The 22,500-nt window shown below is 53.1% G+C and overlaps 1 protein-coding gene across 1 annotated transcript in view; it reads right to left on the bottom strand.

Moving 5' to 3' along the window:
- Positions 1-18,012: 18,012 nt before the first annotated feature.
- AAR2 (AAR2 splicing factor homolog) overlaps positions 18,013-22,500 on the bottom strand; it is a 19,000-nt gene continuing 14,512 nt past the window's right edge. The window contains exon 3 of the mRNA XM_014937557.1: positions 18,013-19,132. Coding sequence (XP_014793043.1) covers positions 18,965-19,132 — 168 coding nt within the window. The 3' untranslated portion in view covers positions 18,013-18,964. The remainder of the gene's footprint in view (positions 19,133-22,500) is intronic.

Genomic DNA, 22,500 nt, shown 5'->3' with positions numbered 1-22,500 from the left:
TTACAGATGTGCTCAGCACCCTTGGGACTGCCTGAGCGGAGCTTCCAGCCCAGGGACAGCAGGACCCCAGCCCGGACCTCGCCTGCTGCGAGCCCACCCAGCCCAGCCTGGAGCCAAAGGTATCAACAAGCTGCTTAAGTCTTTAAGAGGGGCTTAAGCCTTTCAGAGAGCCAGTTCACATCAACTCTGTGCCAAGTGCCAGATGAGCCATATATAATGCCATAAGCACACGAAGGTTGTTCCTCCATATCCATAACATTTTTGGAGACTACCCCAAACCCCATCTGAAGGGCTGGACTGCTCTTTGACTAATGCATGGAAGACCCCCAGTTTGACAGGATCTAAGTCAAGCCTTGTCGTCCTGTCACTGCAGGCCTTTCTAAACAGGTTCTTCCCAGCCTTCCTGTAGGCCCCTTCAGGTACTGGAAGGCTGCTATTAGGTCTCCCCGGAGCCTCCTCTTCTCCAGGCTGAACAACCCCAGCTCCCTCAGCCTGTCCTTGTAGCAGAGGTGCCTTGCTTGATAGGACAAGACTCTAAGACAAGCCCAAATGAGCCTTTCTGGGCACCACAAGTTCGAGAACTGAGAGTCACCAGTCTGAGATCTGGGAGCAAAATGGGATCTCAGATCTTGCATGTTCGGGAGACTGGAAGCCACTGGGCTAACAAATGCCACTCAGGGCTCTGGTAAGACACCAAGCTTGTTATTTCCAAATTTAGATGGATTGAGCCAGGCAGCAGGAGGGAGGGGAAGGGTCAAGGCAATCATTTCCCTTCCGCATCTGGAATCACAGCCCAAGCTGGTGGACAAGCCCAGGAGCACTGCTTTGCCTGTCAGTACCCATCAGGATGCATCAGGATGAACAGGGGTCAGCTGTGTGCACTGTCAAGGAGGCAAACAGACTGCAGTTAATCACGGGCACGTTTTCTAGTGGGTTTATCTCCTTAAAGGAAAGGTGGAAGGATGTCTGTCACACCTCAGGCTAATATAGTAAGTGAATAAACAAAATATCCTAATGGAGTTATAAATCTTCAGAGTTCTTGGCTTTTAAAGATGACTCTGGGCTGCAGGACCTAAAGGCATCCCTGAGAAATGCATGAGGCAAAGAACCAGCCAGACATCCCTTTGTCAAGGGCAGTCACCCCTAGGACTTTTCCATTATCTCCCAGATAAACTCTCCTCAAAGGGTGTATCCCCCAGTCCCAGCCAGAGACACATGTAGGAGGTCCCTGCTGAGGAGCCATCAACCTTTCAGATGCATCACCTGGAGCCACTCGGAGACCCATGTCCACGATTGGGCCATCCAGCCTGGGCATGCAGAGCCCGTGCTTTTCTTACAGCAAATCTGACTGGGATTTGCTGGAGGGGAGGAGGGGGGAGGCTGCCTGTGCTCTGCCCTCAGCACACAGGGCTGCTCCTCCAGCAGCAGTGGGGCTGGAGCCCACTGTCTCCCCGAGCCTGGGCTGTGCAGGCACCGTGCTAGGGTCTGCTGCGCCGGCAGCTCTGCCCCCCAGACATCAGCTCAGAAATAATCTCAGCCCAGACAGCAAACCCATCGTCTGCTGTGCCTCAGGACAGGAATAGCTCCTCGGCTCCAGGGGGGCCAAGCTCACCCCTGCAGCAGCACCAACTTGTCTCCAGCACAGCACGACTGTGGACCCACACGGCTCTCGTGGTCCTTGGGATCCTCTCCTGGGGCAGGGGCTGGCAGCATCAATCCCAGCCTTGCCCTTCTATCCAGAGAGCTGAAAGGAGGCCTTCAGACACTGCTCAAGACCACTGGGAGCTACAGGTCCACCCTGTCCTACATTCAGAGGCACAGCACCAGCTGGTTATTTTCGGTTGACCACCTGCCTCCTCCCTTCAGTAACAGCATCTCCGTGCCAAGAGCCTGCAATGGAAGGGCTGCAGGTAGAAGGCACCCAGCCAACACCTCAGCAGAGAAGCGTGCTCCGTGCCCAGGCCAGTGCTGCCCTGGGACTCCTGCCCCCCACCTCTGGCTCAGCCCCCCCTGCACACCGCGGTTCCCCCAAGAACAGGGTGGTCTCCGGGCCTGGGGCAGCAGCTTGTCCTCTCCTGGGGGCACCGGGAACTCCAGCCAGAGAGGTAGGTGCTGGCAGCACACAGCAGCGCAAAGAAACAGAACAGTCATCAGCAGCTTGGACAGCCCTGGGCACTGCACAGGCACGGTGCTGGCCAGGACATCAGGATTATCTTTCTCCATTAACTAAAAGCACTATGGGAGTGCTGGCATCCACCTGGAAAGCCATCAGGGACAGGCAGGAGGAAACTTCTCATCAAGAAGGGCTGCTGCTGCTCAGCGTTGGCTTCTGGGAGGCTTTGCCTTTAGACCCCTGTTTCCCCTTGAGATAACAAGCCTGTTTATACCCAGTATCTTTCCACTCGGAAGGAGGACAGAGGACTTTCAGGCTTGGGTGGCTCCCAGGGAAATTCGTTTGTGCACATCATGGCTCGGTGGGGCTGGAGCGGTGACATTCTGGACCACAGAGGGCTTAGGCACTCAGAGGACAATGTCTAACGGCAATGAAAGAAGCAGAAAGGTGTCACAAAATGCACTCAGGCCATCCTGACATGGATGACCCCTTCCAGACCCCCTTGGCTCCCACTGTGGCACCCTCCACCATGCCCACTGGCACTGGTGTGCAGGGCACCAACTCTACAAACACTGGCCGGGCTGCTGGCATGCTGGTCCCCCCCCAGCCCACAGCTCAGAGGAATAAAGCTGCCAGCAGCACTGGAAGAGCCAGGAGGAACAAGCGAGGAGGAGGAACATTTCCTGCTCATGTGGAAACAGACTTCCACCCGCAGCAGCTCACGCAGGCAGGAGTGACTGCAAACCCAACCACCCATTGCTCCGGGGGCCCCCAGGCAGGACTGGCCATCCCTCCTGCAAGGTGGGCAGCAGGACTTTGGCCAGGCATGGAGGGACAGCCAGCAGTATGGCCGAAGGAGGGGGTGTAGGCACCGTGCGATGCAAAGCAGCCTCTTCCAGAGCCGGATGCCAGTACCAGCCCTCTGGCCACCAGCCCAGTGCTGTCCTGCCTGGTGGCACCAGAGCAGGGCACCAACCAGCACCCTTGCCACTACCCAGCCCATCCGAGGGACACACATGTCCCTGTGGGGCTGTGTCCCCATGGGGCCACATCCCCGTGGGGCCAAGTCCCCGTGGGTCCGTCCTCGGCACCCGCAGGCAGTGCCTCTGCAGAGCGGCTGTCTCCGAGCACCATGGCACAGCCACGGGCTGCCAGCGCTGCCTGGGGAGGGAGGGGTGACCTTGGCCTATATTTTAAAGGCCACTTCTCATCTACAAAAAGCAGCCAAATGAGGGCAGCAGCAGGGAGGAGAGATGAGCAATGCAAGGCGGCCGTGAGGCACAGGAGAAGCCTCTGCACTCAGCAGTGCTCTCCTCCCTGGCACAGGGTGGCCAGAAAGGGGGTGCCCTGCTGACCCCATCTCTGCTCTCCCTCCTGCCCGTGTCCATCTCTGCTCCCCTCTTCTGTCCCATGTCCATCTCTGCTCCCCTCCTGTCCCGTGTCCATCTCTGCTCCCCTCTTGTCCCGTGTCCATCTCTGCTCCCCTCCTGTCCCATGTCCATCTCTGCTCCCCTCTTCTGTCCCGTGTCCATCTCTGTTCCCCTCCTGTCCCACGTCCACCTCTGCTCCTCCTCCTTGCTCTGTGAAAGCAAGGGCACGTGTGGGGAGCAGGAGCTGTGGGGCACAGGGAGAAGGGCAGCGGGGCTGTGCCCAAAGGGGCAGAGCAGGAGTGTTGGAGGGCAGACCCACGGCTCTGAGTTGCTTCAGTCAGGGACGGGTGCAGCCCCCCCGGCCCCACAGCACACCCTGCCAGCAGCCAGGGCACCCCCAGGTGCTGTGCCTTTCTGCCAGCCCCACGCCATGTCTCGCACACCTAGGGAGGTTCAGACACCACCAGGAGTGTGAACCAGGACCCCAGCACATCCCATACACATCCTGAATGTGGCAGTCCTTATTTTATCAATGAAAGGCAAGAATTCTTTACAAGATCACCAAGCTGGACCATCACAGTCCAAATGTGCCCCCCCGCCTGGTTCAAAACAGCAGGAGATAAATGGAGAAAGCCAAGTCAGCTTTGATGGGAAACACAAACCTGACTGCACCACAGTCACCTCCCCACTTACTTCCCAAGGGTCCTCCAGGGACATCTCCTGTCCCCATGAGCCCCAGGGAAGGGGCTGGACTTTGGCCGTGGCTGTCCAGGGCCTGGAGAGGAGATGTCCTGACTGTCCCATCTGCTGGCACAGCGCTGGGGAGGGAGTGCATCTGTGGGGCTCAGCCTTGTGCTGCAGCTGTGAGATTTCTCTCCAGGCTCTGGAAAGCACTTCAAGAATATTCTTAAGCATTTTGTTTCAGAGCTTTAATGATAGTGCATCACTTGGTTGGCAGGAGCTGAGAGCTTCCCCCATCACTAGTGGCTGAGCATTAGTAGAAGAAAGGAAGGCCGCATTATGGGTTGATGGTCTCCATTCAGTCTCCCATTTTCTGGGAGGAAAGATTGCTCAAGTGCAGCTATTAAGCAAGGCAGGCAGTTCCTGCATTCCAACCCCAAAGCTGGAAGGCTTACTCAGGTTTAAACCATTCAAGAGTTTCTAGAAAAAAAAAAAGGCCAAGGTGTCTGCAGAGAGGAAAGGACAGGCAAGGTCAGAGGGGACCTCTGAGGGGACACAACTGTGTCACCTTTAATTGTTCTGGCAGAGGGTAACCATTGGTCTGGCCACAGGGACCTGCTAACACCCACCCTCATGCCCTGCAGAGCCCTCTTGGAGCCCTCCTACCAGTGTGCGTGCAGGTACATGAGCCCATTGGAAGAGGCATCTGAGCATCAGCCTGGGCTGGCCTCCTGCCCCCTTGCTGTGAGGGCAAGCTGGAAAGAACCTGGTGCATCATCCTTCCCTCAGTCCCTCCCTCCCATCCATCTCCTTCCACGCTGCCAGCCTCTCCTGAACCTTGATGGTGCCACAAACTGTGATGTCTCCTCAGCTGCTGGGAGCCCACATCACTGGGGTGAGGGAACCAGAACTGGGGGAATATTTCCAAAACACCAGGGTGCTTGTCAGCAGGAGGTGGACCCACAAGGCTGTGGCTATTCAGTGGACCAGGCTCTCTGGAGATGCTCCCAGAGAAGTTCTCAGATGCTTTTGCCTCCAGAAGCGGCCACAATTTGAAGCAATTTCCAAAAGGGTATTGTCCCCTTGGTGGCACAGCCACCGGTTCTGGGGTCACACCTGGGCTTCACTTCCTTGGAACCAGCTCCTGTGGGATGGGCTCAGGGCAGCAACCCATGAAGGTCTGGATGGAGCTGGACACAAGAACAGAAGTTCATTACAGGAGACATCAATCTACTCGTATTGCCACGGCATTGACTCATACACCACATTGTGCCAGCAGAGACAATTTGAATGGTGACTATAAAATAATAAACAGCTGCTCCTCAGCAGCAGGGTGGGAAAGAGGCATCAGGATAAGATGGCCCCAAGATGGAGAAAGGAAAAAAAAAAAGAGAAAAGAAACTTAGTCACAAAGCTCCTTCTGTGAAAATCTACCCTGCAACTGGAAGGAAAGGTAGGGCAAGGAGTCCGGAGGCTGTGCCGAGCATCAGAGGTACAGGACAAACTCCTGTGTGGCCCCGGAGCTGCTAAAAGCTGCTTTCATCACCTCGTTCACCCGGCGCTGAGGGAGGAGCTGGGGACCCGAGCGAGAGGGAAGCAGGAAGAAAAGCCCTGCTGCTGCCGGTGGAAAAATGAGACCTCCACACAGCTGCAGGAGCAGTTTTGTTGCTGATTGTTTTTACAAGGGGTTAGGCTAGGTTGATGATTAATATTAATGTCTCGGTAAATTATGCATATTATGTATTTACATGGAGCATTCCCCAGCGATGCTTCCTGCATGGTTAGCCAGCATCCCCCCGAGCACCAGCACTCTGCTCACGGAGCTGGCAGCTGCTTGTCCAAGGGTTTTATTCTATTAAGAAAACAAAACTCAAAACAAAAACTGAAAACAGCCTGGCATGGGGAGCCGACCCCTTCCTGCCAAGAGAGAGCAGACCACAGACACGAGGGGCAAACAAACACCGTCACCTCCCTGCACGAGTGACAGTAGGGAGGACAGTAAAGGGGCATCTTCTGCCCACCCGTCCTCTCCCCGGGATGGATAGATCCCACCCTAAGCCAGAGCCAACAACCCTATCACAGACTAGATCTAGTCTCCCCTATCTCCTCCCCGCATCTCTCGCTCTGGTTCTTTTCTCACGAGATGCTTGGCTTCTTGAATTCTGCTCATATCTCTTGTTACTGCTCGTATGAGAAAATTGTATCATCGTACCATTATCAAGCCGTGCACCTGATTTTCTGGTACACGGTGTCCTCATCAGGAGGCAGCTCCTTGCAGCTCAGCGCTTCCTTCGGTACAAACCAGACGGACTGTGTTGTGATGAGCAAAGCAACACTAACTCTTATCTGTCATCTGCCATGTGCTTCCCGTCGCCCTGCGCAGCACCGCGCACGTGTGCGGATGGGTGTCTGGCCTCAGACTTCATTCTCAAGCCACAAACCCAGATTTATGGGCGTCAGCAGGTCCAGGCAAGCTGCCAGGCGATGCTGCCCTGCTGCGTGTCCCTCATCACCAGCTCCCAGGACTCTGCTGCCAAGCAGCTCCACTCCTTCCCCTTCCCATCACCGCTGTGGTTGTGTCCCCAAGGGGCACCAACGAAGGACCAGAACCAGGACATGCTACATAGAGAGTAAAACACCGCTGGGGCACACCATTGGCCCCATGTGGTCAGGGGCCTATGTCATCAGGAGGCCACATCAGGGCCCTGGAGGTCCCTCCTTACTTGACCTGCAATGAGGATGGAGGCAGAGACGGGAAGGACTTCACGGTTGAGGAGGAGCAGCCTCTCATGGGTTGTGTCAGAGCTGAGAGAGAGGGACGGCACCGAGAGCCGCAGCTTGTCCTCCACCCCTCACCCCAAATCCCTGAGCCGGCACCAAGTGCCACTCTTCAAGCACGAGCCCTTTAGCCAAGAGTCAGTCTCCAACCTCAGCACCAAGTTTCCAGATGCTTCATGCAGGTGTCTGTGGCTAAGGACCTCAAGAGATGACTAAGAAGCAGAAAATGCAAAGAGGAAAGACAAGACACTTGTGTAGGACTGAGGCATCCAGAAGAACCTGCTTAGTCCATAGTGGAAAAGCTTCCTCCAAGAAACAGCCTGTTCCACCATGAGCACACCTGGGAGAGAGGGACAAGACTTGTCACTGCCACCTGCAAACCCCACAGACTCCTCTCCACCAGGGCCCACGGCATGGGAACGAGACAGAGGTCCCACTCTCCTGGGCCGGCCACATTCGGGGTGTTCCCTCAGCCAGAGGTTGGAGATATTTGCCCGATTCCCTTTCAAGTATCTTTTCATAGTTCTGGTCTTTGCAACATCCTGTGAGAAACTGCTTCACAAGCAAGTTGGGTGCTGGGTGCACAGACGTTTCCAGGGGCATCAGGCACTTCCTAAAGCTCCATGGAAGCTGTCCCAGGTCCCACCTCCCCTTCACACCTCTCTGGTTTCTCAGAGTGGGTGTTCAGCGGTAGCTGCTGCACCTGAGACACAGGCACACCCTCAAACACCATCCCATCACCACCCACAGCCCCATCACTGCAGAGTGAGTGCATGGACACCCATTGGGTCCCCTGGGATCACCACGACGTGGTGGCTGGGCAGGAAACAGACAGACCAACAGCACAGAGCAAGGAGGAAGAAATGGCAGGGCCATACAGGGTCATGAGAGCTCCCGGAGGACCACAGGCACCCAGAGCTGCAATCCTCCAAGCACTGACGTCCCCTGAAGGTCCCATGGAGGACAACTGTCCCAGCTGCCCAGCCCAGCCCTGGTCGTGCCCCACAGTGGAAAGGCCAGTGGACCCCCCCCAGCAGCGGGCTCAGACAGCCCTGCCCACGGCCACTGGAGACGAAGGGATGAGTCAGTGCATGAAGGCCACTCATGCATGGCGTGGGTGGAGCAGAGCAGCAATTTCTTCCCCAGGAGATTATATTCTTCACAGAAGTCCTTTTTATTTATTTCTTCTCACGGAGCACAGCAATTATCTGCTCCTCAGCTCCTCCGCACCCGGGGCTGCTACACGTGGGAAGGGGACACTCTCCATTCCTCCCGCTGTGCCAGGCGGGCAGGGCTGGGACCTCCTCCTGGGGCTGACGTGACACCGAGGGGTCAGGACTCAGCCACCCACCCCCACCACTTGGCCACAAGCAGCTCCCATCTGCACCCCAGTGCCAACTGAGTGCACCTGGGTGCTCTCACCATGCCTGTGCCATGTGTCTCGGCACTATCAACCACCACACTGGCTGTTGCCCCAACAGTCAGGTGCAGCCTTGGCTGGGTAGTGGTGGAGAAGCAGAAGCAGCCAAGAGAAGATGTTTGGAGAAGCCTTGGCTCTCCTCCTGGCTCCATCGCATTCTCACTGTGGAAGCCGAGATCATGCTATCCAGTTTCCCCACAAGAAATGCAAGATTGCTCTGCCAGCTTGGGCCACTTCAAAACACTTTCTGGGGACAGCTGAGAACTCCACCAACCTAACAGAGCCCATCCCAGATGGAGCCAGCTCACTAGATCCACCTGTGGCCCGTAAAGGGGAGCAGCCCTCACTCACCAGTGCTGGCCACCACGCAGAGGTGGCTGCCATCTCACAGAATCACAGAATCTTCATGGTTGGAAGGGACCTTTGAGATCATGGAGTCCAACCATACACATACACACAAAAAAACCCCCCAACAATCTCGGCCACTAGAGCATGCCCTGAAGAGCCATGTCTACACGTTTCTTAAATACCTCCAGGGATGGTGACTCCACCACCTCCCTGGGCAGGCTGTTCCAGTGCCTGACCACCCTCTCAGGAAAGTCATTCTTCCTAATTCTAATCTAAACCTCCCCTGCCCCAACTTCAGACCATTTCCTCTGGTCCTATCATTATTCCCTTGGGAGAAGAGGCCAACCCCCACCTCTCTACACCCTCCTTTCAGGTAGTTGTAGAGGGCAAGGAGGTCTCCCCTCAGCCTCCTCTTCTCCAAACTAAACATGCTCATCTCCTTCCAGCTCTGCCAGGCCTCGTTGTGCCGGGTGCTGCCTTGCCTGGCGCCAGGGCTCAGGGACAGACAGACAAATGGACATGTTGTGAAGGCACTTGCTGTCAGGGCTGTCAGAAGCGATGTGGTTCACAAGCTGCGCTGTCCTTTGGGAAGGGGACCAGGCTGAGGACAGCACCCAGCTCCCGCCGTGCCCGACACCGCACTGAAGGACCAGAGCTGGCTTCCATCAGCACCGCGACGCGGGCGCGCAGCTCTCCTCCCGCCACCATCTTCAGCCCTGTCTCTGCTGAGAGAGAACAGAAAACCCGACAGATGTCGCCCAGGCAGGATCAGAAGGAAAGCAAAACCATTCCAGGAAAGGTGACCTCAAAGAAAAGCTCCTCCTGTTGTCCTCTACACCAGCTCTCCTTGCTTGCAAGGACACAGGGAGAAGGGTTATTTCCTGCAGCCCCCATAGCCCATGTCAGTTTGCCGGGGGGACTGACGGGCAGAGCACTGCCCGGGGGACTCTGCTACCCAGCAGAAGGGTGACTCAGCCAACAGAAGGGCACAGGGAAGCATCAACCCCCCCCAGACACTAACGGGAGGTGGTGACCCCCCCATGCCTGCACACCTCAGCCCCAGCACAGCCATCAGCCTGCAGGACAGATGGGGTGCTCTTGCTTTTGCAGCCATCTCCTCCGCAGGTTACAGTGTGGTCCAGGACACCGAGGTGCCCAGTGCTGCCCCTCGGGGAGGTCACTCCTCACACATGTGTCACTCTCCAGCCAGGCAGCTCAGGAGGACATCGAGCCGCAGGGGCTGGAAGAGGGATGTCCCTGCAGCTCTGCTCCAGCAGACACAGCAACACAGGTTCCCAGCCACCCCTCTCCCTGCTGTCCCCCGGGGGGAAACCCTGCTCAACATCACCTTCCTACCAGCACATTTCCAAACCACGTCAAGCAGCGACTGCCAGATGCTGGTTGGGCCACTCGCTGTAGAACTGGGACCTCCCACAGGCACCCACACAGGGGTCTCTGTTCCCGCTGTGAGCTGCAGAGATCACCCCCGGGGTCTGGTCACCACTGAGGTGCCCCCAGGGAAGTCCTGCTGCCAGAGGCACAGGCACCAGCACTGCTGGCAGTCCCCAGCTCCCGGGAACGGTGCCCACCTGAGGGGTGGGCTGCCATCTGCCTGCACCGCCGTGCCCAGGGCCAGCAGCCAAGGAGCACCCGCAGCTCTGGGGTCGAGCTCCTCACTGCTTGGACCCCTGGCCCAGCACATCACTGGACGTAGCCATGTCACAGCTATGACATAGTTGCCATTACAGAAACGTGGTGGGACGATGGATGCAACTGGAGTGCTGCCATGCGTGGCTATAAGCTCTTCAGAAGGAACAGGCAAGGCAGGAGAGGCTGGGGTATGGCTCTGTACATTAGGGAGTGTTTTGACTGTATAGAGATAGACTCCAGTGATGATGAAGTTGAGTGTTTATGGGTAAGGGTGAAAGGGAAGGCTAACAAAGGGTGATTTTGTGCTGGGAGTCTGCTGTAGACCACCCAACCAGGATGAGCAGGTCGATGAAGTATTCTATAAGCGGCTGGCTGCAGTCTTGCAAACGCCAGCCCTTGTTCTGGTTGGGGACTTCAACCTACGGGACATCTGCTGGGAATATAACACAGCAGAGAGCAGGCAGGCTAGGAGGTTTCTCGAGTGTATGGAAGAGAACTTCCCGACACAACTGGTAGGTGAGCCAACCAGGGGAGGCACCTCGCTAGACCTACTGCTCACAGAGGAGGACTAGTGGGAGATGTGGAGGTTGGAGGCCGTCTTGGGCTTAGTGACCATGAAATGGTCAAGTTCTCAATTGTTAGAGAGGTAAGGAGGGGGGTTAGCAACACCTCCACCTTGGATTTCTGGAGGGAGGACTTAGTCTGTTCAGAACCCTGGTTGGTAGAGTCCCTTGGGAGATAGTCCTGACAGGGGGTGTGTACACACGTGGTGCAGCTCATCCACGGCATCCACACCCCATACACCAGCCAGCTCTGAGGGACCCTACCTGGTGGCACTGGTCAAGCCAGCCAAAAGATGCTTTTACTGAGAGGAACATGGGAAAATGCCCTGGCTTACTGCTGGCACAAGACAAAACCTGCCGTTTCCTTTCAGCCCCGAAGCACGGGCTGATGCAGTTAAATCACATCAGAATTGGACTAGGACCCCTGACACCACAGGAGAAGTTGTCTGGTCTTTTGAGGCAGCAATAAATGTTTTGTCACTGAAGAAGCAAAAGAAGAGGGAGGAAAAAAAAAAAAAAGTAAACTCCCTAAGAAAACGTTACCTTTGATTTAAAAGAATCTTTGCAGGGAACGGTGGATAATAAGGAAGGTGGAACATCTTCTTGCTAATGCAAGAGAGCTCTTGACCTGCCTGCTTCTGCGGAGGAATAAAGTGAATGGGAGTCCCAGAAGGAACATTAGATCACACTGGTTATTGGTCGTGGTAAGAAAATAAGTCCATTAAACGAACACACTTGGGCAGTGTGAACTTCTAGCAACAGCAAACATGCGCAGCCCTCCCCAGTGAACTCTTGCTAATGAAATAAAGCCATTAGAGCCCCCGAGTGACCACGCACCACAGCTGGGCGATGTGTTTAACAAGTCCCTGCTGGATTGCACACAGGAGGTCTCTGAGAAGTCTGTGAAGCTCACAGCAACGATCAGCAGACTCTCAAGTGATGCTTTTTAAATCCTGAAGTGGCTGTTTGAAAAACAAAACAAAAATACCGCCAGGCGGGAGGCCGTGCTTAGCACAAATGGAAGAATTGAGCCCACGGGGCCACCCAGCGCTTCTCCTGCCTGAGTGCTCTCCTCTCCCCGGTCGCCGTGAGCTTTGCCAGCTCATCCCTGCTCCATCACCTCCTGCCCGATGCCAGGAATTCACTTCAGCAGAATTTGGGAGTCCCACAGACGCGGTCAGGCATGCACGGTGCGGACGGAGCCGGGCTGTACCCCGTGTCATGGCCCCGGTAACCCCAGGTGTCCCCATCGGCACAGCGGGGCTCCGGGTCCCCTTGGCGCACACGGGGGCTCACTCACCCCCCACGAACCCGTCTGAGCAGCTCGCAGCAGTGTAAGAGCACACGAACTTACACAGAGAAGGAACAAGCAGCACTGAGCGAATACTTACGAACGTAGCTACATAAAACCCTCCAGAAAACCTTATTAAAAGAACGACGTGCCTTCCTGTCACCGGGGAGAGTCAACCTCTGCTTGAAGGAAACAACCGTCCCTAAATGCAGGTTATTGGAGAATGAGATGGTGCAAAGCCTGTTCTGTTGCTCGGTGGGTAGGCGGTACTGGGTGCTGGAGAAGGCAGCCCCATTCCCCCAGCACGGGCAGGAACCATCCCTTTTCCAGCTGGGACGCCCAGGACAGATTCGGGATCCCCCACCAGCGTTCAGTGAGGGGCCAGCACTCCCGGGGATAACCGCCTGCTGGAAACAGCTCCTTGGGCTGACTTCCTCCGGTCAGCCCGTCCCCAGCCACCTGCCTTCACCCAGCACCAACATCCAGTGCTGAACACATTAGGATGGATCAGGAAAATCAAGTTGGTCGTGTAGTACGCATGCAGAAACGACAACATCCAGCGCCAAACCTGTGAAGATGGAGCCACCCAGAGGTCCTTCTCCTCCACTGAAACCCCCTTCTCTGCAAAGGAGCAGCCTTCTGGAGCCAAACAGATCGGCTCCTGCCAGCGGTGGTCTCACAGAAACCTTCACAGAAAGAGCAGAGCCAGTGGCACCTCCCTCCCAGAGCACAAGTGAAGGTATTTTGGGGGGAAGCTGTAAAAACTCATGGCATCACCAGGGCTGCTCCTGCAACATGAACTCACAAGCTTCTTTCCAGCTCAGTAAAGTTACGAGCAACTTTCACAGTGGGAGGAGAGGCCCACAGGTAACTCGTGCCACTGCGAACCTGCCAGCTACAGAGTCAGCCTGGGGTACTCAGCACAGGCTCCTGAAAAACAATTAACAGCTACTCCCATTGTTTAAAGAAAGATAGCTGCATAGACATGCTCAAGTGCAAGAAGAATCCCAAATTCTGTCTAGTCAAAAGAAACAGCTCTTGTTTCATGCAATATCTGATACCTCCAAAGCAAGCACAATCCCACGTCAAAAAAAAAAAAAAAAAAAAAGAAAAGAGGAGAAAGAGATCCTTTCCCTAAAGACACAGCCACCTCTGCTTGCTCAAGTGCAAGAAGAATCCCAAATTCTGTCTAGTCAAAAGAAACAGCTCTTGTTTCATGCAATATCTGATACCTCCAAAGCAAGCACAATCCCACGCCTACTCCAATGCTGAGAGGGAATGCCTTTTCCAAACCTAACTTTTTCAATAGTAATATCCTTGATGTCCCTCATTTCCAAAGCCCAGGAGCCTGGGTTAAGCCCTCCCCTGGCCCCCACCTGCTCTTCCTCACAGCTGCTCCCTGGCTGAGGGAGAAATCAGGGATTTTTGAATATAAAACAATGACCTTTTCCTTTTAAATTTTTTCTTTTTAAATACCTTTAAACTTGAAACTTGCTGTCTCTATTAGGGTTTAAATTTGCTGTAATGTATAAAAATCATAGTAATTACCTTTACGCTGCCCTCTCATCCCAGTGAGTTCAGGCCCAGTGATCAGAGCTGGGGAGGAGAAGCAACTTTTGCTTCAAAAAACTTTTCAAAAAAGCAACTTTTGCTTCAAAAATCAACTTCTTCTGAAATAAATCAAATGTGGCAGCTAAACCTGCCTTTGGAAAAAAAAAAAAAGGCACGGCATCTGTAAGACAGTGACTGAGCTGCAAACTCCCTCACAGAGGGGGAAAACCACTTGTGTTATGGTTTCAGGGATGTGAAGTCTGGGAAACTTCTCTTGCACTTGAGCTGAGCACCCCGTTAGGTCCCACGCAGGGAGTCCCCGGGGGCCAGGCCACGACACGGCCCTGGCGACGGCAGCGTGAGATGAGAGTCAATCCTCTCGCCGGCTCCTTCTCCCTCTCACTTCTGCCCCAGGCTGAGACACGGCAGGGGCTGTCTCTGCTCACCACCACGCCACGGCGAGCACAGCCTTTCCCTTCCAAATCCATGGAGCCCCTCAAGCTGAGGTGGCCAGGAGCTGCTGGAGCGGGAGCTCGGCTCTGCTGGACGTGGGCAAGGCACAGAGCTGGCACCTCACTGCACCCCGAGAGCAGCTCCTGCCCCGGGCAAACCCGAGCCCCCGCGCAGGGAGCCAGCCCCTCCGAGGGCAGAGAGCTGGGCCAACACACCCAAGGCAGCGGCTCCGACAGTCCTTGGATATGGATTTTTCCTCCTATTGATTAACCCATTTGGAGCTTGTTTATTTGTGGTAAGGCCGCCTCGCAGCTCATTTACTCTCTCTTAATGAGGCCCCCGCAGAGTCGATGCCTCCTGTGCATTAATTACAGGCTCCAGCACAGCCCATGCTTTTACGGAGCATCCTCCCTGGCTCTGCTCTGCTGGCCTCCGTGGGGCAGGCTCCAGCCCCACTGATCCCCAGCGGCCCCACACCCGCCGTGGGGCAGGAGGTGACAATCTGGGAGGGGGAGCATAAATAGCTCTGAAATAGCTGAGTGTACTGGGAAGGAATGGCCATTCACAGCACATCCCTTTTATAGTAGTGGGGCTGCAGAACACACCACCGTCCTAGCTTCGTTGGACAATGAACAGCCATATCGGGGAAAGATTATTTCCTTTTTCAGAGAAAGGGATCAAGATGTTCCATTTCATCTTTTTCCATATTCCAGGAGCTCAGTGCCAGCCGCTCCATCTGCAGCCGCTGGCACAGTCTGTGTCCAGCTGCCAAAGCAGTAGCAGAAATAAACACCGCTCCAAACAGAGGTGGTGTATGTCTGAGAGACCCTGAAAAATCTCTCACTCCTGTTAGATATTAGAGGCACAAATGGCAAATGAATATCCATCATTTGTTATTTCTGGATGCAAAAAATAAGGGTACAATACTACCACCCACCAGAAAAGCCTAATAAAAATAGAAAGACTTGAACTGAAGCACCCAGAACGGTCAGGGTTACCGTAAGAAAACTGAACAAATAACCAGAAATTCAATTTACCATTAAGCAGTAACAGTGAAAAAACCAAGGAAAAGTTGCTGGTTCAAATAACAATGAACCCTGAGCTCACATGAGATTTAAAACCACAGCACTAACAAGCTACACTGTCCTGGTTTGAGGTAAAACAGAACCGATTTTCCATGTAATAACTTCACTTTTTAGCTAAGCCTCTTCTAACTAACTGAATTCTCTGAAAAGTAACAGCACATTGTGCAGAAACTCTTTGCTCTCAGAGAGGCGAGACCTGACACAGGGTGATCAATCATGTTCTACACCTTCCCCACCTGCTCCCTTTCACCTTTGGTTGGCCTTTAGAGGCCAAGAGCTGTGGGACAAGATGAACCTCTATGTGTCTGGGTGGCATCTAACACTGCACAAACTACTCAGTGCTGTTGTAGACCCACAAGCTCTGCTGTCCCAGGAGTTAAAGCATTGCTGAGATGGGTGCCACACAAAGCCAAGCTGAACTGCAAAGCTACATGGTGGCTGTTCCTCGGTGACACGATGGAGCCAGCGGCAGTGATCCACCTGAAGAAAGCCCCAAGTGGTCTGTCTGCTTCTGGGGAGGGGGTGGTGGAAATGCCAAAGGAAGCCGCATGAACTGGCGGAGCCATCTGTGCCATCTGTGCCATTTCTCTTCCCAGTAAAACCAGGATGTACAACACCGGGACGGGCAGGCAGCTTTCTACTGCCTCAGGCAGCACTTCCCACATCTTTGAATCCGCAGGGTCAACGAAACAAGAAGCAACTCTCTTCAGTGTGGTGCAGGACAACATGGAAGATCCACACAGGATAAAGATCACCGAGTTAAAACTCTGCTTTGGCTAATGTCACTGAGCCTATGGGGAAAGGGGGAAAACAAAAGGAATAGCAGCTCTCGGGGTAGAATCCACTCACAGTGGGCTCTGCATTGTAAGCGCAGTGGGCTGTGCATCTCTGGGGGTACCCAGGGGTCAGCTCATGCCACTGCTGATCCCCAGCCTCACCCGGGGCCAGGGAGGGCCCCTGGTCTCACATGATCTGCAGTGAGTGTGTCACGGGGCAGGATCGGTGCCACCGCGCCTCCCTCGCACCGCGCTGGCAACCGGACAACGCGCCACAGAAGCAGGGGGTCACCGTCCCTCACGCTGCAGTGCCGCTTCACAACGCACCCAAAGCTGCTTGTCCTGCCCCCAATTCCCTGCTGAATGGGTGTCGCAAACACATCACACTTCGTTAGCATGCAGCAGCGCACTGTCACACACACCCCATCTCTCTTCTGCTCTCAGATCACTACATCCATCTTCGCTGGAGGAAGGGGCAGTGTCATCACAGCCTGCTATAAGGCTATATAAGGGCAAGAAAATACTCCTCCTATTACATGTTACCACTCTCCTTTTATACCCTCCTTGCTGCTGACTTCAACAGGAATAACAGCGCTATTCTCCCTCCTAAAATTTATAACCCTCCCCTTACAAACATCCAACACATATTGCTTCATACGTGCCAGCCTCCCTTTACCCTCAAAGCGTGCGACGGAGGTGAATTCTGAACATCTCGACCAGTAGTATTCAGTGTTCAGCTGAAAGTTTGCTGCTTCTGTTTCACATCTAACAAAGGGATTGTGTCTCCATATCCTGTTCCTTTCCCACCTATTTTGCAGGTCTGATAAGAGACATTACCTCTCCCTGTTGCAAAAAGGAAAAAAGCACAATGGAAGTACAATCACATTCTCTTTTCTCAGCTGCTAAAAAGTGCAGTTCCTTATGGGAACCTGACTGGTACACACTTCGGAAGTTAATTTTCAGTTATTGGTTTTGAGATTTAACAAAGACACACTCAAATTAACCTATCCATCAAAGAAGGGGGAGCACAGCCCGCAGAGACTGTCCCTGCCAGCTCTGCAGCCACAGAGCACTGTCTGTTCCTCCCTCCCTTCCAGACCGGCGGGTCCTCAGGCTCCAACGCTGCCTTTGCCACTCACTCCTGACAACAGAGACCGGCGTGTTCTGCTCCAAAGCAACAGAACCAGGCACCAGGTCTGTGCAAAGAGCCAACAAACCATCTTTCATCAAAGCCGGGACCAAATGATTTGTCCAGTTGGCAACTGGAAAGACAGCGCTGCCTGTGGAGAGAAACACAGCGAGGAAACACGAGGAGAGCACAAAGTGCTGCACAAAACATCTCAGGGGTGTTAAGGTCAAGAAAGCATGGAAAAGAAAGATTCAAGAACAACTTTCCAAATCGGAGTAACCTCCTCTAAGGGCCTGTGGTCAATATGGAGAGTATTTAAAATGGACAAACCAAGACACCAGAGTAATGGAGTGCAGAGCCCTGAAGAACAGCACCAGCAGCAGACAAGGCTTCTGACAGCCGGCTCCTGTGGTAAGTACCTGAGTATCTGGAAACAGCTGGTCACACACCTTCTTCCCAGAACACGCCGCACTCACTGCCCTGCCACATACCATGTCACTGTGAGCTGTCCTCGGGTGTCACAGCCACCGTGGTGACGGTACTTCTGGGGACACTGGCCATCCCCATGGGAGAGAGAGGACAGTGTCACTGCACCATAACCTTTGGCTAAATAACTAAAAACTATTCGTACAGATGTTTTCTGTAGGCAAGACACTCTTGGGATTTATTCTGAATTATAAAAGACTAACAAACAGCGTTATCCTGTTAGACACACATACAGACAGACCCCGGGAGGAGTCCAACAGCCCAGAAAGTAACAAGCCAGTGGCAGGACCACAAACCCGCGCAGCTCTGACAGACCCCGGGAGGAGTCCAACAGCCCAGAAAGTAACAAGCGAGTGGCAGGACCACGAACCCGCGCAGACTCCGAACGGGCACCACCAGTTCTTTCACAGCCTACCTGTGGGAAATGGGGACTGGGAAATGGGAAGAGACTATCACCAGTGAAAATACGTAGGATTTCCAATTATAACACAATAGAAGATCCAGTTCATGCGAAAGTCTGAGCTTTTATCTCACACTGGCTACCTTCTTCAAGGTCTGGGTGACTACTGTCCAGTAACTCTATTTTTTGTTACCAAACTGTTAACTTTCATTTTACATCAGGTGACACAGGGTGTCAGCAGTAAATACAAAAGGCTTTAACAGAATGGGAGGAATAAAATACCTCATTACTAAGGGTATGAAATGGGAGGGATTTTGCTGTGGCTTTGAGTCCTCGTCCACAACAGACCATCACAATAAACCACAGTGATGAGCAGCACACACAGTTTTGGAAGAGCTGTGGTCATGTCCCTGTACCACGAGCCTGGGAAGAGCAGAACTTGGTTCCCAGCCTGGGCTCGGGCCAGCAAAAGCTGCCATCACCAGCCACGTGGGCTTATGCTCCTCGCTCGGGAGGTACCAAATCAGAGCAGCAAAAGCTTCAGGTGTGAAACACTCTCTGCAAACAGGGTGTCACCTCTGGCCCAGGAGGACGGAAGGGACCAGGGATCTAGAGGTGAGCCAAGTATGGAATGAGGAGATGTTGCTGAAGAGCTAGGGGGAAAAACAAGGTGTCCAAAGTCGCTGTGTGACAACACTCAAACTCCAACATTTCTGGTCTCCTCACAAATTTCGGAATCCTTCTGGGTTTTCCACATCTGCTTCTAGAGCAGAAAGAGGAGTCAGCTTCAGAAACACACCTTAGGAAGCTTGTAAGATGTGGACAAAGAGTTATTTTTAAAAGTTCTTTATTCCTAAGCGACCGTTTTGCTCAGTCCACCTGCACACCTTCAGGAAGTTCTACCACTACAGGAGCGCAGTCATCAGGCTCTGCCTCGAAGTCCCATTTAAATTTCTTCGTTAGGTGAGCCTTGAATTTCTCAGCCTTTTTCCTTAGGGTCCCGCCAACAGCAGCACTGCACGTGCAGGAAAAGAACACCTAAAAGAACAGAGCAGAGGTCAGTAAGAACTCAGCCATGGCACAAGCTGTCATCTCTTTCCTACAAAGATGTCATCGACAGGGTGCACCAGAAAAAGTTTCAGGTTAGGCCACTGGTAAGGGACCCACCACCCTGGAAAGCTTTGGGGCTACCTAAACAGAGCTGACACTTCTCCTCTCATCCCACTGCCAGGACAGACATCCTGCCTCCACTCAGTCAGCCTTAGGAAGATTTGCATTAAGGTAATAACTTTGGTCCAAGCAGGGGTATCACGGAATCACGGAATTGTCAGAGTTGGAAGGGACCTCTAGAGATCATCTAATCCAACTCCCCTGCCAAAGCAGGTCTCCCCTCATCCTCCTCTTCTCCAGGCTAAAGAGCCCCAGCTCTCTCAGCCTTTCCTCATCAGGGAGATGCTCCAATCCCTCCATCATCTTTGTTTCCCTACGCTGGACTCTCTCCAGCAGTTCCCTGTCTCTCTTGAACTGGGGAGCCCAGAACTGGACGCAGGATTCCAGTGGTGGCCTCCCCAGTGCAGAGCAGAGGGGGACAATGACCTCCCTCCACCTCCTGGCCACACTCTTCCCTACGCAGCCCAGGATCCCATTGGCCTCTTGGCCACAAGGGCACATTGCTGGCTCATGGACAGTTTGCCATCTACCATGAGCCCCAGATCCTTCTCCTCAGAAGTGCTTTCCAGAAGATCCACCCCTAACCTCTATTGGTGCCTGGGGCTCTTCCTCCCCAGGTGCAGGACCCTATATGGAGTATATATAGAATTAAATATGCACTACGGAATTCTGAAAATACTTTTAAGTGTCACCAAAGAAAAATATCTGAGCAGACAGGGGAAAAAAAAATAAAAATAGAGGACTCTCAGTTTTCATTTTCCACAGAGCCAATTCTACAGCACATGTCAAAAAGGCCAATGGGTAATTAATTATACCCATCTTTGTCATGGCTGGATGGACCAGGAGAACCCCCAAAGTATTTTTGCAATACGGTATCACCAATATCTCAGGATACAGCGAAAACTTAATAATAATGACCCTGGAGGTCTGTGAAGAATGGGAGGTCTCTGGAAAATGTCTGGTTATCCCCTGCACAGCCATGCCCTTCAGCACAGGGCACCGGTATCTGGACTAACCCCTAAGACTGGCTCCCCTCCATCACCCAAACCCACACTGATCTATTAACGTCACAATTTCACAGCTGCTGTTGGCATGTTGAGAGTTAAAGCAGCAGCGTATGATTATACAGGGCATTTCACCTCAGAGCCCACCTCTCACCAGCCTGTTTCTGCTCCTCTTCTCAACTCCTCACCCAGAATTCACCTCCATAGGAAGAAACTTACAGTTCAGAGCCAAAGAGAAAAAAAAAGTACCATTGCTCAATGGAAGCAAAGGGAAAGCCCTCTGGGAAAAAGCAGGCTCTTATTTGGGAGAGCCCTACTGACAGCTGGATAAAACACTGACAGCGAGCAGCAAAGTGCACTGCTTTGTTTATGAACATTTGCCTTTTCCTTGTTCATTCTACCATGAAACCGCCTCTTTACAACAGAACTCCCTTACGCAGCAAGGCTGCTATTAACAAAAAAAAAAAGATATTAAAAGATTATACTTCCCACTTCTCCTCAATGAATTGCACATTACCTCTTTACAACAGAACTCCCTTACGCAGCAAGGCTGCTATTAACAAAAAAAAAAAAAGATATTAAAAGATTATACTTCCCACTTCTCCTCAATGAATTGTACATTAAATTAGTTATTTCATCAATATTTTTTTTTCTTTAAACATTGTTAGGGCTGCATACTCAGTGGAGGTTACGCTGTACTTGCCTTAGATCAAACTCCAAAAATAAAGTTGCCGTATTCAAAGCTGAGCAAAAGCTACCACAGATAATGCACTCCCCCCCGCCCCCCACCATTCTGCCACCAATCCACCTGCCCACACCCAGTTAAGAGTGTTAATTCTGATGGCTGTGTACATAAAGCAACGGGGTGAGGCAAGTCCCAGAGGCTCCCTGGAATTATTTCAGTGCATCAGGGAAATCCCCCGGGAGCAGAGAAACAGAGAACTTTGAGCAAGAAGAGGCTCACTTCAATCAGAAGGCAAATTTCTTCTTTGCTACTAAAAATGTGGTGACTCCTGGTGGGGCTTAACAATGTTGACTGAAGCTGGCACAACCACCTTAAGGCATCAGCTTCCACTGCTTACGGAAAAAAAAACCACAGACTGATGAAATCCCAGGGTGGACGAAACCCAGGTATCCAAAAAGGAAAGATAATCAGCAACTCAGGGTGCTTCCAAAATTCCCATCAGCTGTAAAGAATGGCTGGTTGACACATCCTTTGTACTGCTGCAAACTGACAGTGCAAAGTGTGGCTCTGTGAGGGTGCTGCAAACAGAGCTAGGTTTTTTGTAATGGGATAGGAAAAAAAACACCAATGGAAATAAAATAAAAATTCTAAAAAATGAGACTTTTATGAATCCAAATTCCAAAAAAAGTGAATAAAGTCACTTGGTTAAAGCAATGCTTCCCATAACGCTTTACCCAGCAAATTAAACACCTCCCTGATCCCCAAATCTACAGCAAGAACTGGGAGTTACAAGTAGAGAAAAGCAGCCTCTCCCTGAGAAAGGAGAAGGTGCTACCGACTCCCATCCAGCACCTGCAACGTCATTTGCCTCTGCTTCTGCGGGGATTAAGTTTCCATTGCTGAGCTTCACCAGTGTATCTGGGTTGGGCTTTTTGGGTTTTATATAAACCAAATTTTGATTAGTCCATTTGCTGAGCTGACAGCATGGTTACAATCTGTGGGAGTCCCTTGGTTTGACTAGTGCTGAATCGCAGATGGGGTCCTGCACCTGGGACAGGGCAATCCCAGGCACAAATCCAGGTTGGGCAGAGAATGGCTGGAGAGCAGCCCTGAGGAGAAGGACTTGGGGTGTTGGTGGATGAGAAGCTCAACATGAGCCGGCAGTGCGCGCTGGCAGCCCAGAGAGCCAACCCCATCCTGGGCTGGACCAAAAGCAGTGTGGCAGCAGGACCAGGGAGGGGATTCTACCCCTCTGCTCCGCTCTGGTGAGACCCCACCTGGAGTGCTGTGTCCAGCTCTGGAGTCCTCAGCACAGGGAGGACATGGACCTGTTGGAACGGGCCCAGCGGAGGGACACGAAAATGATCAGAGGGATGGAGCACCTCTGCTGTGAGGGGGGGGTGAGAGAGTTGGGGGGTTCAGCCTGGAGAAGAGAAGGCTCCAGGGAGACCTCAGAGACCCTTCCAGTCCCTCAAGGGGCTCCAGGAGAGATGGGGAGGGACTCTGGATGAGGGAGGGGAGCCCTAGGAGGAGGGGGAAGGGTTTGA

Source organism: Calidris pugnax, unplaced genomic scaffold (genome assembly GCF_001431845.1).
Source record: "Calidris pugnax isolate Ruff unplaced genomic scaffold, ASM143184v1 scaffold83, whole genome shotgun sequence".
In the NCBI taxonomy this organism is placed as follows: Eukaryota; Metazoa; Chordata; class Aves; order Charadriiformes; family Scolopacidae; genus Calidris; species Calidris pugnax.
The sequence above is the reverse complement of the archived record's forward strand: the minus strand, read 5'-3'. Positions and strand labels throughout refer to the sequence as shown.